The sequence below is a fragment of the Myotis daubentonii genome, chromosome 19 (genome assembly GCF_963259705.1).
Source record: "Myotis daubentonii chromosome 19, mMyoDau2.1, whole genome shotgun sequence".
In the NCBI taxonomy this organism is placed as follows: Eukaryota; Metazoa; Chordata; class Mammalia; order Chiroptera; family Vespertilionidae; genus Myotis; species Myotis daubentonii.
In genome coordinates this window covers 13,961,174-13,974,601 of record NC_081858.1, presented here as the reverse complement: position 1 = coordinate 13,974,601, position 13,428 = coordinate 13,961,174, and the positions used below count along the sequence as shown (strand labels likewise).

At 54.7% G+C, this 13,428-nt stretch overlaps 1 protein-coding gene across 1 annotated transcript; it reads right to left on the bottom strand.

The window, feature by feature from the left end:
* Nucleotides 1-2,588: 2,588 nt before the first annotated feature.
* Nucleotides 2,589-12,813, bottom strand: P2RX6 (purinergic receptor P2X 6). The gene is made up of 12 exons (XM_059677070.1): nucleotides 12,626-12,813; nucleotides 11,748-11,898; nucleotides 10,356-10,427; nucleotides 7,808-7,883; nucleotides 7,529-7,622; nucleotides 7,370-7,450; nucleotides 7,148-7,289; nucleotides 6,950-7,059; nucleotides 5,603-5,696; nucleotides 5,453-5,518; nucleotides 5,205-5,282; nucleotides 2,589-5,118 (listed from the first exon to the last, which is right to left on the bottom strand). The coding sequence occupies exons 1-12, from the start codon at nucleotides 12,757-12,759 to the stop codon at nucleotides 5,035-5,037; spliced, it is 1,182 nt and encodes a 393-aa protein (XP_059533053.1). The 5' UTR covers nucleotides 12,760-12,813; the 3' UTR covers nucleotides 2,589-5,034.
* Between the last annotated feature and the right edge of the window lie 615 nt (nucleotides 12,814-13,428).

The following is a 13,428-nucleotide window of genomic DNA, read 5'->3' as shown; positions in this document are numbered from 1 at the left end:
GGGACTCCTGCAAGATGTGGACCAGGGATAAGCTCGGGAAGGAAAGGGCTGGGAAGCTCCAGGGCGGAGGGAGGGGTTAAGTCCACCTTCCAGGAGCATTGGGATATCTGGGCGGGGTCTTGGGGAAAGTATCTCCAGTTTCCCAAGCAGCAAAGGGGGATGGATGGGGTGCGCGGGGCAGGCGTGGGAACAAGGAGGTCGGAGGGCAGGGAGGTTCCACTGGGCACGTAGACTGCGGTGTAAAGGGTGACCCTGGAGGTTGTGGGTGGGGCTGATGTGATTGCAGCCAGATTGAGAAGATTGGCTGGGCGGGGGGAGGGGGGCATATGGCAGCAGGAGGAGAACGGGGGAGGGAACCCCATAGGTGATCATTGCAGGAGGCCCAGGGATTACCCACACATTCACACACTGTGTGAAGGGACACACAGAATGTCCAAGGTTCCTGGAAGGGGGACTGAAGCCCTCCGATCACCTCTGGCTCCAAGTTCCCTGCCTGCCTGCTGCTGGTCCATGGATGAGTCTGTGTTTACCCCACAGAGAAAAGAGCCCCTTCTCTTGGCTCATCTAAGCACAACCTGAATGAGCTAGAACTTTCCTAGAGAAGGCAGGACCAAAGCGGAGTTCAATACAGAGAATATAAGAGCAAGCTTAAGTAAATGAAAACAAAAACAAAACCGCCCTGGCCAGTGTGGCTCAGTGGGTTGAGCTCTGTCCCATGCATCAAGAGGTCACTGATTCGACTCCTGGTTCAGAATACATGCCCAGCTGGGGTGCAAGGGGCAGCCGATGGAGGGTTCCATCTCATCGGTGTTTTCTTCTCTCCCTTCCTCTCTCAAATCAATAAAAAAAAAAAACATATTAAAAAAAACCCACAGATGCAATGTTTTAAAAACACACACACACACAGATTGCTAGGTCAATAGAGGCATGAGGTGATGTTCTCAGTGGCAGTTCACATGGTCTGGATTTAAGCAAACACACCCACACACACACTATGGATTCAGTGTGATGACTCTTCAGCTACCCACGCAGCCCTTCCTCTGGCGGATTTCAGAGAGTGTGGTCTGAGGGTTAGAGGGCTAGGCAGCTAGCTGGGGCTTCCAGGGGGTGGTGTTTGGAAAACCACATATGGGGCTCTTTCCAGGGAGGCCTGACAGTGAATGCAAGGCAGCAGGGTCAACCTTGGGCAGAGAGGTTGACAGGAAATGGGGCAGGAGGGAGAAATGCACCTGCTGCCAGGACTGGGGCAGATGGGGACAGACAGGACTGCCATGGCCAGCACTGAGAACAGCACGAAGGAAGTGCTGGGAAGCCAGACGTGAAGAGAAGTGATGGGGATAACGCGGAGAGGTCATATGGGGCGACATCCTGGTGGGTTTCGAATGGTAGCATTTGGGGTGGATTTGGCCTGAGGAGAATAGCAGGCTAGGGGTGGGGCTGGGGGTGGAGGTGTCCAGAGGACAGAAGCTGTAGGAGACAAAGGCAGAGGGAAAGAGCAATGAGGACTGACATGGGGCCAGCTGCATGGACTAATGACCCCTGCTGTGGCCCTGGCCAGTCAGTAGAGACCACCACCCTGAAAGGACACAGCTGGAAAGCTGATGCGTATTCGATTGGGATCCCCCCGAGACCTCTAGATAAATTCCCTCAAGATGGAGGACCCGTCGAAACCGGTTTGGCTCAGTGGATGGAGCGTCGGCCTGCGGACTGAGGGGTCCCGGGTTCGATTCCGGTCAAGGGCATGTACCTGGGTGGCGGGCACATCCCCAGTGGGGCGTGTGCAGGAGGCAGCTGATCGATGTTTCTCTCTCTTTTTTTTTTTTTAATATATTTTATTGATTTTTTACAGAGAGAGAGGGAGAGAGATAGAGAGTTAGAAACATCGATGAGAGAGAAACATCGATCAGCTGCCTCCTGCACATCTCCTACTGGGGATGTGCCTGCAACCCAGGTACATGCCCTTCACCGGAATCGAACCTGGGACCTTTCAGTCCGCAGGCCGACGCTCCATCCACCGAGCCAAACCGGTTTCGGCCGATGTTTCTCTCTCATCGATGTTTCTAACTCTCTATCCCTCTCCCTTCCTCTCTGTAAAAAACCAATAAAATATATTAAAAAAAAAAAAAGATGGAGGACCCAATGAAGCCATCTCTTTAGGGCAGTGATGGCGAACCTATGACACGCACGTCAGAGGTGACACGCGAACTCATTTTTTTGGTTGATTTTTCTTTGTTAAATGGCATTTAAATATATAAAATAAATATCAAAAATATAAGTCTTTGTTTTACTATGGTTGCAAATATCAAAAAATGTCTATATGTGACATGGCACCAGAGTTAAGTTAGGGTTTTTCAAAATGCTGACACACTGAGCTCAAAAGATTCGCCATCACTGCTATAGGGCATGCCCGAACCTTCCCCCACCCCTTACCTCTCTCTCTCTCTCTCTCTCTCTCTCCTCTCTCGCTCTTTTCTCTCTCTCTCTCATCTTCTATGCACCAAGGGCCCTTCTTTTGCCTCTGTAACGTGTTTCCTGGGTCCATTTCTTCGACGCTCACGTCTACCTCTGTGACTTTCTAAGTAAACTTTATCTTATAGTTTTGAGTCTTGACTCTTGAATTCTCTCTTAGCCAGAACTCAAGTTCTGATGTTGCTGAACCAAGGTCCGATCTGAGGCCACCAGTCTAACACCTGGTGCCTTTTTGTCGCCAACATTTCCACTTATTTAGGTCTTTTTAATTTTTTTTTCAACGAAGTTAAGTAGTTCTCAGAGTACAAATCTTGCATTTGTTTTGTTAAATTTATTCTCTTTTTCTCAGCTTTGAGATATCATTGACATATTATTCTAAGTATCTTTATAAATTATTCTTTTTGATGCTATGTAAACAGAATCATTTTAATTTCATTCTCCATAGTTCTTTGCTAGTGTACAGAAATACAATCAATTTTTGTATTTTTTCAGCTTTATTGAGGTATAACTGGCAAACCTGTAAGATATTTAAAGTGTACCTCATGATTTGATATATGTACACATTTTGAAAGGATTCTTCCCTTCTAGCTAATTAATATCCACACATTTATCTACTTAAATTTTTTCATGAGAACATTTAAGTTCCACTCTTTAGCAAATTTAAACTATACAACCCAGTGTTATAGTCATTATGTTATACATTAGATCCTCTGATTTTTGTCTATTTATCTTGTAGCCTGCACCTTTGCTTAACTTGTTGGTTTCAATATTTTTGGTATGAATTCCTTAGTATTTTCTATACATAAGATCATGTTATCTGTGAATAGAGATAGTTTAGTTCTTCCTCTCCAATGTGCTTTAGCGTCATCACATCTTCATGGGTTTGCTCTGTGTAACTGCCTTGTTCAGTGGGGTCCCAGCACTGGCCCCTCCATATCCCTGGAAGTTTACATTTCACTGTGCCATCCATGCTCGGCCTCGCCTCGTATATCCACTGTAGCTGCCTGTGAGTGAGAACCCTTCTCCTGCTAGATAAAAAGTCAGTGCTCCAAAACACTGCACACTAGCTCTCAGGTGATCATTGGTTAGGCTTTAGGGGAGCTCTTGTCACAAAACTGCCCAAGTCTCTTGGCTTGAAATGCATTTTTTCTAGATTTTTGTGAAGGCTTTTCAGAACAAGGAACATTTTATGTTTAGGCCACATGGGAGCAGGTTAAGGGAATTGTCATTCCTGCAGAAAGTGGGATTCTCCATTTAAGAAGTTCCTCAAGACAACATCAGGCAAATATCAGAAGGGACCAAGGGGCTGGCCAAGGCACGGTGTTCTAGGTGGCACCATCTTGTCTGGGAGTCCACTATCCTATCATCCTATCAGCATCCCATGGAGCCAGACAGGCTGCAGGTGCCCCTAAATTCTATTCCACAAACCACATATAAACCTGAGGACATGTATAAAGTTCTGGGGGAAGAGGACATGTTTTGGTTTTGCTTTGTTTGGATGGATTGTCATCATTTTGCTGTGAACAGGTTAACACATTGTCACACCAACTTTTTCACTTTCAATTAAGTGGGAAGAGCAGAAGGACAAAGAGGCCTCAGCCCCAGGCATAAATAAGCCTGAGGGGAGGTTGGGAAAGCCATGGGATGGGACACGGACTGGCATGGAGTAGCTGCTCAGGACATGGAGTAGGTACCTCTCACTGATTATCCATGAATGGGAGGCTGCTGTTGTGGTTCCCAGGGTCCTCCAGGCCTAACGGGTACTCCTAGGCTAAGAGGGGCTGCCACTGGCATCTGAGGTGCCCTAGCGGGTTGTCCCCAGGAGTCAGCTTGCCTCCTTTCCGAACACTGACTATAGCTACAGGCTCAGAACAGCCAGCATGGGTTTTTCCAATTCACAGAACATTCCCCAAAGCTATGCGCTCACTCGCCAATGTATGAGGGTGGTTCCATTGCACAGGAGAGATTGCCCAGGGCCACTGCAGCGCCCAGTGCAGCACCGCTGAGAGGGTGGGGGCTCTACCTGGGATGGGGGTGCTGGCAAGGGGAGGAGGGCTAGATGCCAGGCAGGGCTGGAGTTGGCTACAGCCTGTGAGAGGGTCAGTGCTGGCAGCTGGTGAGCGGGTCACTGCTGGGAGCACTGGGGACAGAGCCTGGGAGAAAGTTCTCTAGACACAGACAGAGCAAGAGCCCCACTGGACCAGTGCCTTGCCATGCGGTGCCCAGGGCCCTCCCCTTCTCCACGGCTCCTGTTCCACTGCAGATCTCTATGCAAGACTGGCTTCTGTCACTCCCCAGGCAGCACTGCTCCAAAGCTGGAGTCAGGGGAAGGACAGTCTGCCTGGGAGTTGACAGTAGAATTCTCCCCACATGCCCCACCCTGGTTCTGCAGGGGCTTCATCCATGAGGTCCCCCAAGTGGGACCCACCCTTTGCAGCCACAGGAAATAGTTACAGGCTTCAAGAATGGGCCAGCGAGTGGGGTCCAGAGCCCAGGCAGGGCCACCTTGGCATCAGCGTCTGGCTCTCAGAAGCAGTAGCCATTGGGGCAGAAGCTGGGCCGCTTCTAAGCCACGTGGGCAGCCTGGGTCGGGGGTGAAGAAGCCGGCTCTGTTTGCTCAGGGCTGGCGGTCACCTTTGGGGCCTTTGCCTGCAGATGAAGACATTAGGTCAGGGCTCTGGCCAACAGCCTCCAAGTGCAGCAGCACCTGGTGGCGGAGCGGGCCCACCGCTCACCTCCTCATACTTGGTTGTCCAGTAGAAATGGGCTTCTCCATCCACGTACAGCAGCAGCAGGTCACAGAAGAAGGTGATCTGCGAGAGTCAGGGTAGACCCGTGTCCCGGCCCCAGCCTGCCCTCCTGCCACCCTCCCCAACCCTCACTCCCAGACTCAACAGCAGGCAAAGGGGGCTCAGTGTGCATGCAGGCAGGTCTGGGCACGCGCAGTCTGCAGCCAGGGGGAGCCCACATTGGCCATACTCACCACGCCCAGCCAAGCTACTCCGGTGCCCAAAGTGATGGTCGTGGGGATGAGCCCAAACTTCCCTGCCTGAGAGAAACATGGGCTGAATCTCAGATCATGATGGTCGCCTCCTTCCACCCCCGCTCTGCCCATCCCCCTGGCCGCTCCTACCTGCCCAGTAACAATGACGTCGAAGCGAATCCCATAGAGTTTCAGCAGGCTCCGGGCCTCCACGCCTGAGGCTTCCCACCAGTGAGTGGCTGTCCTGCGGGCAAGAGAAAGTCTGGTGGCCTGCTCTGCCCACTCCCAGATGACTGGCCCTCCCAAGCCTCCATCTTGCTCATCCATTGACTCCAATCCTGGGTCTCAGCTCTGTGTCGCTGCTGAGGACACAGGGGAAAAGCAAACCAGAACCTGCCTCTCAGAAGCTCCCTGCCCTCTGAGGGCACAGGGACGAGACAGAAGAGTCTCTAAACAGACACTGGCAGTGGGGGATGGTGGGGGGGGGGATGAGTGGGGTCAGGTCAGGGTTGTAAGCATCCAGAGGGTGGAACCCACTCTCCCTTAGGAAGCGGGGAAGGCTTCCTGCAGGTGAGACTTTCAGGCTGGGTTTTGGGGTTCAGGAAGGAGTTCTAGGCAGAGACAATAGAGCCAGTGAGAGCACAGAGATGAGGGGAGGAGGGTGTGGGCAGGGAGCCAGCCCCATAGAGTTGCAAAGGGCTGGGGAGGTCAGTGAAGCCAGGTATGTGCCCTTGACTGGGAATCAGACCCACAACCCTTCAGTGTGTGTGTGTGTGGGGGGGGGGGGGGGCGCGCGGGCAACGCTCTAACCATTGAGCACACTGGCCAGAGCCTGCCAATGTTAAAGTTTTTGAGTGTCACAACATGGAATGTCCCATAGGGAATGTCCTCATTCTCAGAACAGTGTAGAGAGGGGTGAGTGAGTATCTAGATGTCTGCCACTTACTTTTCAAAGGTTGCATCTGAAATCTAATTACTAGTGTATCTGGCTCATTCTAGAGAGGAAGGGAGAAACAAATGTGGCAAATGGTAAAACAACAAACAAATAAAAACCTCTGGTGAACTCAGATGAAGAGTATATACGTGTTCATGATATTAATCTTTGAACTTTTTCTATAGATTTAAGAAAATTTTTAAATAAAACCTTAAGGAAAAAGTAAAAAAGGAAGCCCCTCCCCCCTGTGCTGTGGAGGGGAGATGCTGAGGCAGGGTGGGGTGGAGGAGGGGCTGGAGGTGAGGGGTCCCAGTTATAACCCAGGTGTGGGGACAGATGGGGTGAAGGGGAAGAGCTCAGGAGGGCAGCTGGACAGGGCCTGTTCTGGGGGACCTGGAGCTGAGAATACCCCCTCCTGCTCCTGGGACCGCCCTCTTACACAGAGCGGAGCATCCAGAGGGCTGGGCAGGGGTGGGGTCTGTCCTGACCTCCACAGAAGGACAGGTGAAGGTGCACCTGGCTGAGGAGCAGCATGTGGGCACTGGGGGTGGGGGCAGTGGCACCTGAAATTGTAGCTCCTCTGCTGCAGCTGGAAGGAGTAGTGGGGTTGGCAGTCAGAGCCCCCAGTGTCCAGGTTGCAATCCCAGAGGACATGGATGCTTATAGCACCGCCCTGCACACAGCACATCAATGTTCCACTGTCACATGGGCTGGGACCCTCTCCCTGGGTCCTCCCAGAACCCTGCCCACCACAGACCCACCAGCAAGGCCAGGTCCTCAAAGACCCCTCCAGCTGCGGCCACGAGGTCCCCAATGCGGAACACCGGACAGCGGGGGCTGGAGCGGGGGTCATATCGGCAGCGCTTGAAATAGGTGTGGTCCCAGGTCTCCAAGGCGTTGGATCTGAGAGGGTGGGGGAGGGAAGGTTAGGCCAGGATGGTGATAAGGAGAATCTGGGCCCCTCAGGACTCACCCGTACTTACTTGGAGAAGTTGAACTTGCTGAAAGTGACGGTGTTTTTGATGAACAGTGTAAAGTTCTCGGCCTGGACCAGTAGGGGCTCCCTGTGGGGTGGTGGAGGTGAGGGGCAGGCCCTGCCGGTCCTGGCACCCTGCCTTGGGATTTGGGGGGGGGGGACTTACGTGGGCACAGTGTCGCTCTCCACTGGGCACCAACCCTGGATCTCACAGGTCCTGTGGGTCTCATTGAACACCACACACTGGCCTGTTTTTATGCCTTGAAAACACAAGACAGACTCTAGACCTGAGGTGGGGGATGGGTGGACAAGGGGCTATTGACAAAACGAAGACACACAGAGGCACCACCAGGCCTGTACCCAGGAGCCACCCAGGGGCACAGCCTGCCCCCCCCCCCCAGCCCCATTCCCAGTAGAGGCACTGGAAGACTGGGCCCATGGTTACCATGGCTGTGTGTCCCTGTCTCCCCTTCCGGACAGTCTTCGTGGGCCCAGCAGCTAGCCAGCGGGATGGAGGGGTGCTGAGGTGAGTGAGAGCAGAGTTATCAAGGGCCCAGTGGGTAATCCAGCCCTGCAGTCCACAGGGACCTGTCCCACCCGCCTTAGTCCCCCAGCGTTCTCTGAGTTTGGGGGCACATGGAAAAGCTGGAGGGTGCAAATAAAAGGAAGTGGTCAGAGCAGGGAGGGTGAGCAGCCCCCAACCGGAGGGGTGCAGGTGCTGTATTCCAAAGCAAGGCAAGACTCCTTTCCTCTTGGTAGTTCTGTCCCGGGTGGGCACAGAAGTGGTTTATCAAGGCCCAACTCCTCTGATCCCAATTCAGATCACACAACAGGGAAGGTGGAGGGACCCTGGGAAGGATAAGTTCATGCTGGAGTCACTGGGTGTGGCAGACAAAGGACAGACCCTAATCCAAGGGGCCTGGGTAGGGAAGTAGGACCTCACAGGCTAGACCCTTCCCTGCCTGTTCTTCAGTAAAACAGGGGCATTAATGCAGGCACACCATCACAGAGTTGGGATCAGCCAGGAGGGGAAAGAAGTGAGCTTTCTTGGGGTCCCAGACCCTGGAGAGGAAGGTACCCTTGAGCATCAGGCACTTGCAGAGACACGTTCTGCTGGGGCAGATGATGGACACCACTGTCCAGGGCACCCAGCTCAGGGGCAGCAGGAAGAACACAGTGTCAAGGAAGGGCTTGGGGATTCTGAGAAGCCAAATGAGATGATGGGACTTTTGGGGGGTGGGACTGTGCTAAGTGGGCAGAGGACAGTGTAGGGCCACTTGTTCTGCCCCGTTGTCCCTAACTGTGTCCTGAGTCTGCCCCTCTCCTCCACCCTGGCTGGGCCACCATGTCCTCCAATTGGATCCCATGGTGACCACCACCGGGTCTTGCTCTGACCTCATCCACCTTCACCCAGCGACTGGAGTGGTCCATGCCATGTAGAAATGGAGCGCCCCTCGCCAAGCCCTCCCTGGCTGCCTGCCGCTCCTGTGATTGAATTCACCTCCTTAGTTCACAGGGCCCCTGAGATCTCGGGCCACCCCTTCCCACCCCAGTCCAAGTCTAGGCCCCAGACCCACTCAGCAGCAAATGACCCTGGAGCTGCCTCACCTCACACAGCTCAGGTCCTTGCCCACACAGCCCTCTGCCCAGACATCTTTACGGTCCCACCTGAGCCTCCAGTCCTGAGGCCTCAGGCAGAAGCGCCTCCCCTGGTCCCCCAGCTGCAGCATCTGTCCCCATCACAGGACAGCCACTTTGGCGGGGCTGTCTGTGCAGGAGTTTCTTGAAGTACAGGGGGCAGAGCTTTTCAAGACCAGCACAGGGCCTGGCCAAGGGGGAGGCTTGGCAGGTGTTTGCTGAGGGAGCACAGTACATATGCTCAGAGGGACCAGACGGCCGGGACTCCTGAGAAGAGCTGGCAGGAACTCTGGCTCGTCTCAGGAAGCAGGGTTTTCTGCCCTGAATGATCTGCCCTGGCAGTTTCTTAGGAAGGGCCAAACGCCAGGACATGGGCAAAGAGGAATCACACGGATTCCAGAAAACACAGAACCATGGCCGCAGCAAAAATCAGAAGAGGCGATAAACTGAACATTAAATAGATGTCTTCTGAGAGTCAGAGAGGGAAGGACATCGTGTGTGCTTCGCAAGCATAAGCACATCCTCTGTGCACGTGACTCCCCTTCTTTGAGAGCAGGGCCAGCCAGGGACACGTGGTATCCTCGGCAACTGTGGTGGGACCGACATCCAGGGATCAAGGGACAGATGAGCACACAGTCCAGCAAGCAAGTCAACACTGGACTCAATTAAAGGAAGGAAGTTGTCACCATGGAGGTAGGTTCCCCGAGTTATGTCCTGGGTCCCAATTGTTCAAACAAAATTTATAGCTGGGGAACCGTACACTTAAAAATGGTTAAGATAAGCCCTGGCTGGTGTAGCTCAGTTGGTTGGGCATTATCATGTGCACAGAAGGATTGCAGATTCAATTTCTGGTCAGGGCATGAACTCATAAGCAAGAGTATGCTCTGCTTGCCCACAACAATGAAAACTGCCTGGGGACACACCACCAGAGGCTGGGCACAGAGAAGGGGCGGTGATCTCCCAGCTTGGTTCTTGCTGTTAGAGCCCACCTAAGCATGGTGCCCAGCTCCTGGTGTCCCACTGACAATAGGGAAGTGCCCAGAGGCAGAATCAGGATGGGGAGGGGCCTGGCTATCCCACAGAGAATGACGGTGGAAGGTTCTGGAAGCATACTTCCCAGAAGTCCAGAGTCCTGTCACCCACAGGCTGGGAGGAATTGCAGTAATTCCTACCAGGCAGGGTGCTTCTGAAAACTACATGAAATGATTCACAGAAAATTTTTATCCCAGTGCCTGGAATACAGTAGTCCATACTGAGCCCTCAGGCACCCTGGGAAGGAGAAGGGAGGACATGGCTGGGGACCCAGGGCTGGAAGAGGAACTGGGAACCGCTGGAAGTCTCCGGGGCAACCTTACCTCTGGGCACCTGCCCTGAACTTGTTCTGGCGTCACAAGGAAGTTGGTCACCAAGAAGAACACATTCTCCCCCTAGAAGGCAAATGTCAGGGTTTGTGACATGACCCCCTCAATGGGAGGGGACAGAAGCTGGCAGCCTGGTGTGTGAGGGAAGGGGCCCTGTGCCCAGGACAAGGCCTCCAGGGAGGCACCTTGAAGGAGAGATGGGAGGCTAGCTGGGTTTCTGGCCATTTCTGAGCCCATGTCTGCCTCTTAGAGACAAGTGTATTTTTCATGTTCACGCTCATTCCCTTAACCAGAATTTTCTAGGAGCTCTTGTTTCCAGGCACTAAACATCTAGAACAGAGTTGGGCCGGGCACATGCCCAGCTGGTCAGAAGGCAGGCCCCTCATTGCACGCATGGCCAAGGGCCAGGGTAGCAGCTGGTGAGCTCTGCCTGGGCAAATGGTGGCCAAGGACAGGAAGAGTGGCTGGCACCCGTGTGCTGAGCATAAGCGCTCTGTGAATTTGGGGGAATGTACACCCAGGAAGGGGAGGCAAGGGCTGGGCAGAGGTCTATGACAGCGGTCAGGACCTGGGTGTACTTGGTGGCTACCATGATGGACAGGGAGACTCCCCAGGGTGGGAGGCAAGGGCTGGCAGGCTCTGATGATGTCACATGTGGAAGCTCAGCCTGGCTGCTGCGTGGGTGCACCTGGGACCCACTCGAAGACCACAGCCTCATCCAGAGCAGCAGTGAAAACTGTTCGGAGATGGACAGGCTGGGGTGGGGGCAGGAAGGGGTCAAGCTGCGTCCAGCTTTTGCACTGGTGGGTGAAAAGAGGCCACCGGGGAGAGGGCGATGATTTTTCTTTGGACGTGGTGGGTGTGCACCCAGGAGGGAACTGTGCTTGGGGCAGGTGTCACTGGGGATACAATTTGGGCATCAGCAGGACAGAGGTGGAAGCGGACTGTGGACAATCTGGGTAGGAGAAGCGGCCAGAATGCAGTGTAGGAGGGGCAGCGGAGGAGGGCCTGACGGCAGCCCCCCAGGTCAGGGAGGCAGGCATACAGGAAGTTCCAGGGCCTGGCCCCCCATGCCCTTCCCACCCCACCCTCAAGCTCAAGCTCAATGTCAAGTTCCCAGACATTCCACTCTTCCAGATGCAGCCTTTGTAAATGTACTGCCCCTGGCCTGGCTTCCTGAGCCCTCCTCTCAGTCATCTGGAAACCTCTTACACATCCCCATAGCCCTGTCCAGGTGCCTCTCCCCTGTAAGGCCCTTCCCGAGCCCAGCCCTGTGACAGCGCCAGCTGTCATCACCCCGTCGGGCACCACATGCCTCTCTTGCACATGTGTGCTGCGACGGTGGTCTCAGGTGTCAGCACCTGGCGACAGCACTGAGGCACCCACCTGCGCCGGCTTCACGAAGTCAGCCACATCCCACAGCCGACTCCCCAGCTCCTTGATCTGGGCCACAGAAACGCCTTTGAGTTTGGTGATAACGGAAATCTGGGGGTCCAGGTCCTGTTCCTGGTAGCCTTTCTTGACGAGGAGGGCCCACCTGGGGAGGAGCAATAGGCAGTAAGGTCTGTCCCTGGCACACTGTGAGCAGTGGCCGAGGTGGGCCCTACTTTCTCAGCCTCCTCCCTCACACCCTGTAGGCTCCCAGAACACCACTCAAGTCCCCTACTTCCTCTCCATGCTCATCCCATCGCGCCTCCCCACCCCCACCCCGCAACACCCTGCACAGGCCAGAAGCACAGGCCATGCATCGGAGACCCAGTGCCCACTCATGGGTCTCCTATTAGGCACTCATGGGCTTGGAGATGCCCCCTACCAACTCTCTCACCAGCCAAAACCCTCCCCCTGCCCCAGCTAGACCCAGCTTCCTCCTTAAAGATTCCCCTGACCGGGCCAGAACTGGTGAGTCAGGGGAATCTTAGTGTTCTATTGGGGGCCTTGGTATTCTAGCTCTCACAGTGTCAGGGGCTACATCCTGCCCTGCCCAGGGCCTCGTGGGCAAGTGGTGGAGCCCATCCTACTCTGTGCCCAGAGCCCAACATGGGGCTAGGGACAAGGAAAAGAGGCAGGTGGGCACACGCTTATTCTTGCACCCACTGGCCCCTATACAGACAGAAATCCTTCCTCTGCCGACCCACCACCCTGTCCCAACCTGCCCCGGCCTCCACTACCACCAGCCCGGCCCCTGAAGAATCAAACCCTCAACCCTCAGCCCAGCAGGACAGTCATGGTCCTTCAGCCAACGTGGCCAGGAGCCGCTCTCTTACCCTACCACGTAGACCACAGCCCCGAGCTGCAGCAGCCTCTGCAGGACGCCCACCCGCCAGTTCCTGGTCATCACATACTTCTCGGTCTTGTAATCCAGGAGCCCCCAGTCCGCCAAGAGCCCTGGGGAGCCCATGCTCCCAGCTCCCGCTGGCTGCTGGGGCACATGAGTCAGCAGAGCAGCTGCAGTCACAGCTGAGCAGGAGATAAAGCAGGAGCCCAAGAAGGACCTGGCCAGCAGCTATTAAAGGGACAGGATCCACTCGGGGCAGGACTCAGCCTCCCCTCTCACCTCCCAATCATGGGTTCAGGCCCAACCCCCAGCTGCCCTGAGCCTCTCCAGACTCCCTCTGCCAGACCCTGGGCACACAGAGGAGCAGCCCCTGTCCCCTGCCCTCTGGCCTCACTTCCTTGGGTGATGAGGGGATGATTGATAGGTGGTATAGGTACCGTGAGAGGTACTGGGGGTTGCAGGGGTCCAGAGGAAGGGCCAAGGAAAGCTTCAGAAAGAAGTGACCTCTGAACCCACACTTGAAGATTCTGAAGTTCAACACAGTTGGGGAGGAACGTTCCTGGTGGAGGAAGCTGCATATACGACGCTAGAGCATGAAAGAACTGGGACCCACAGAGAGCATGCCTGGCTCCAGAGAGGAGGGTGGCCAGGCTCTGCAAGGTTCCCCAAGCCTTCCTGAGTAATGCCCTCCTCACAAAGTGCCCACATCCCCCAAGCGCAGGAACTAAAAGCCCGGAGTCAGGAACTTCCCCCAGCCGTGGGACGGGGGGGGGGGGGGGGGGGGGGGGGGGA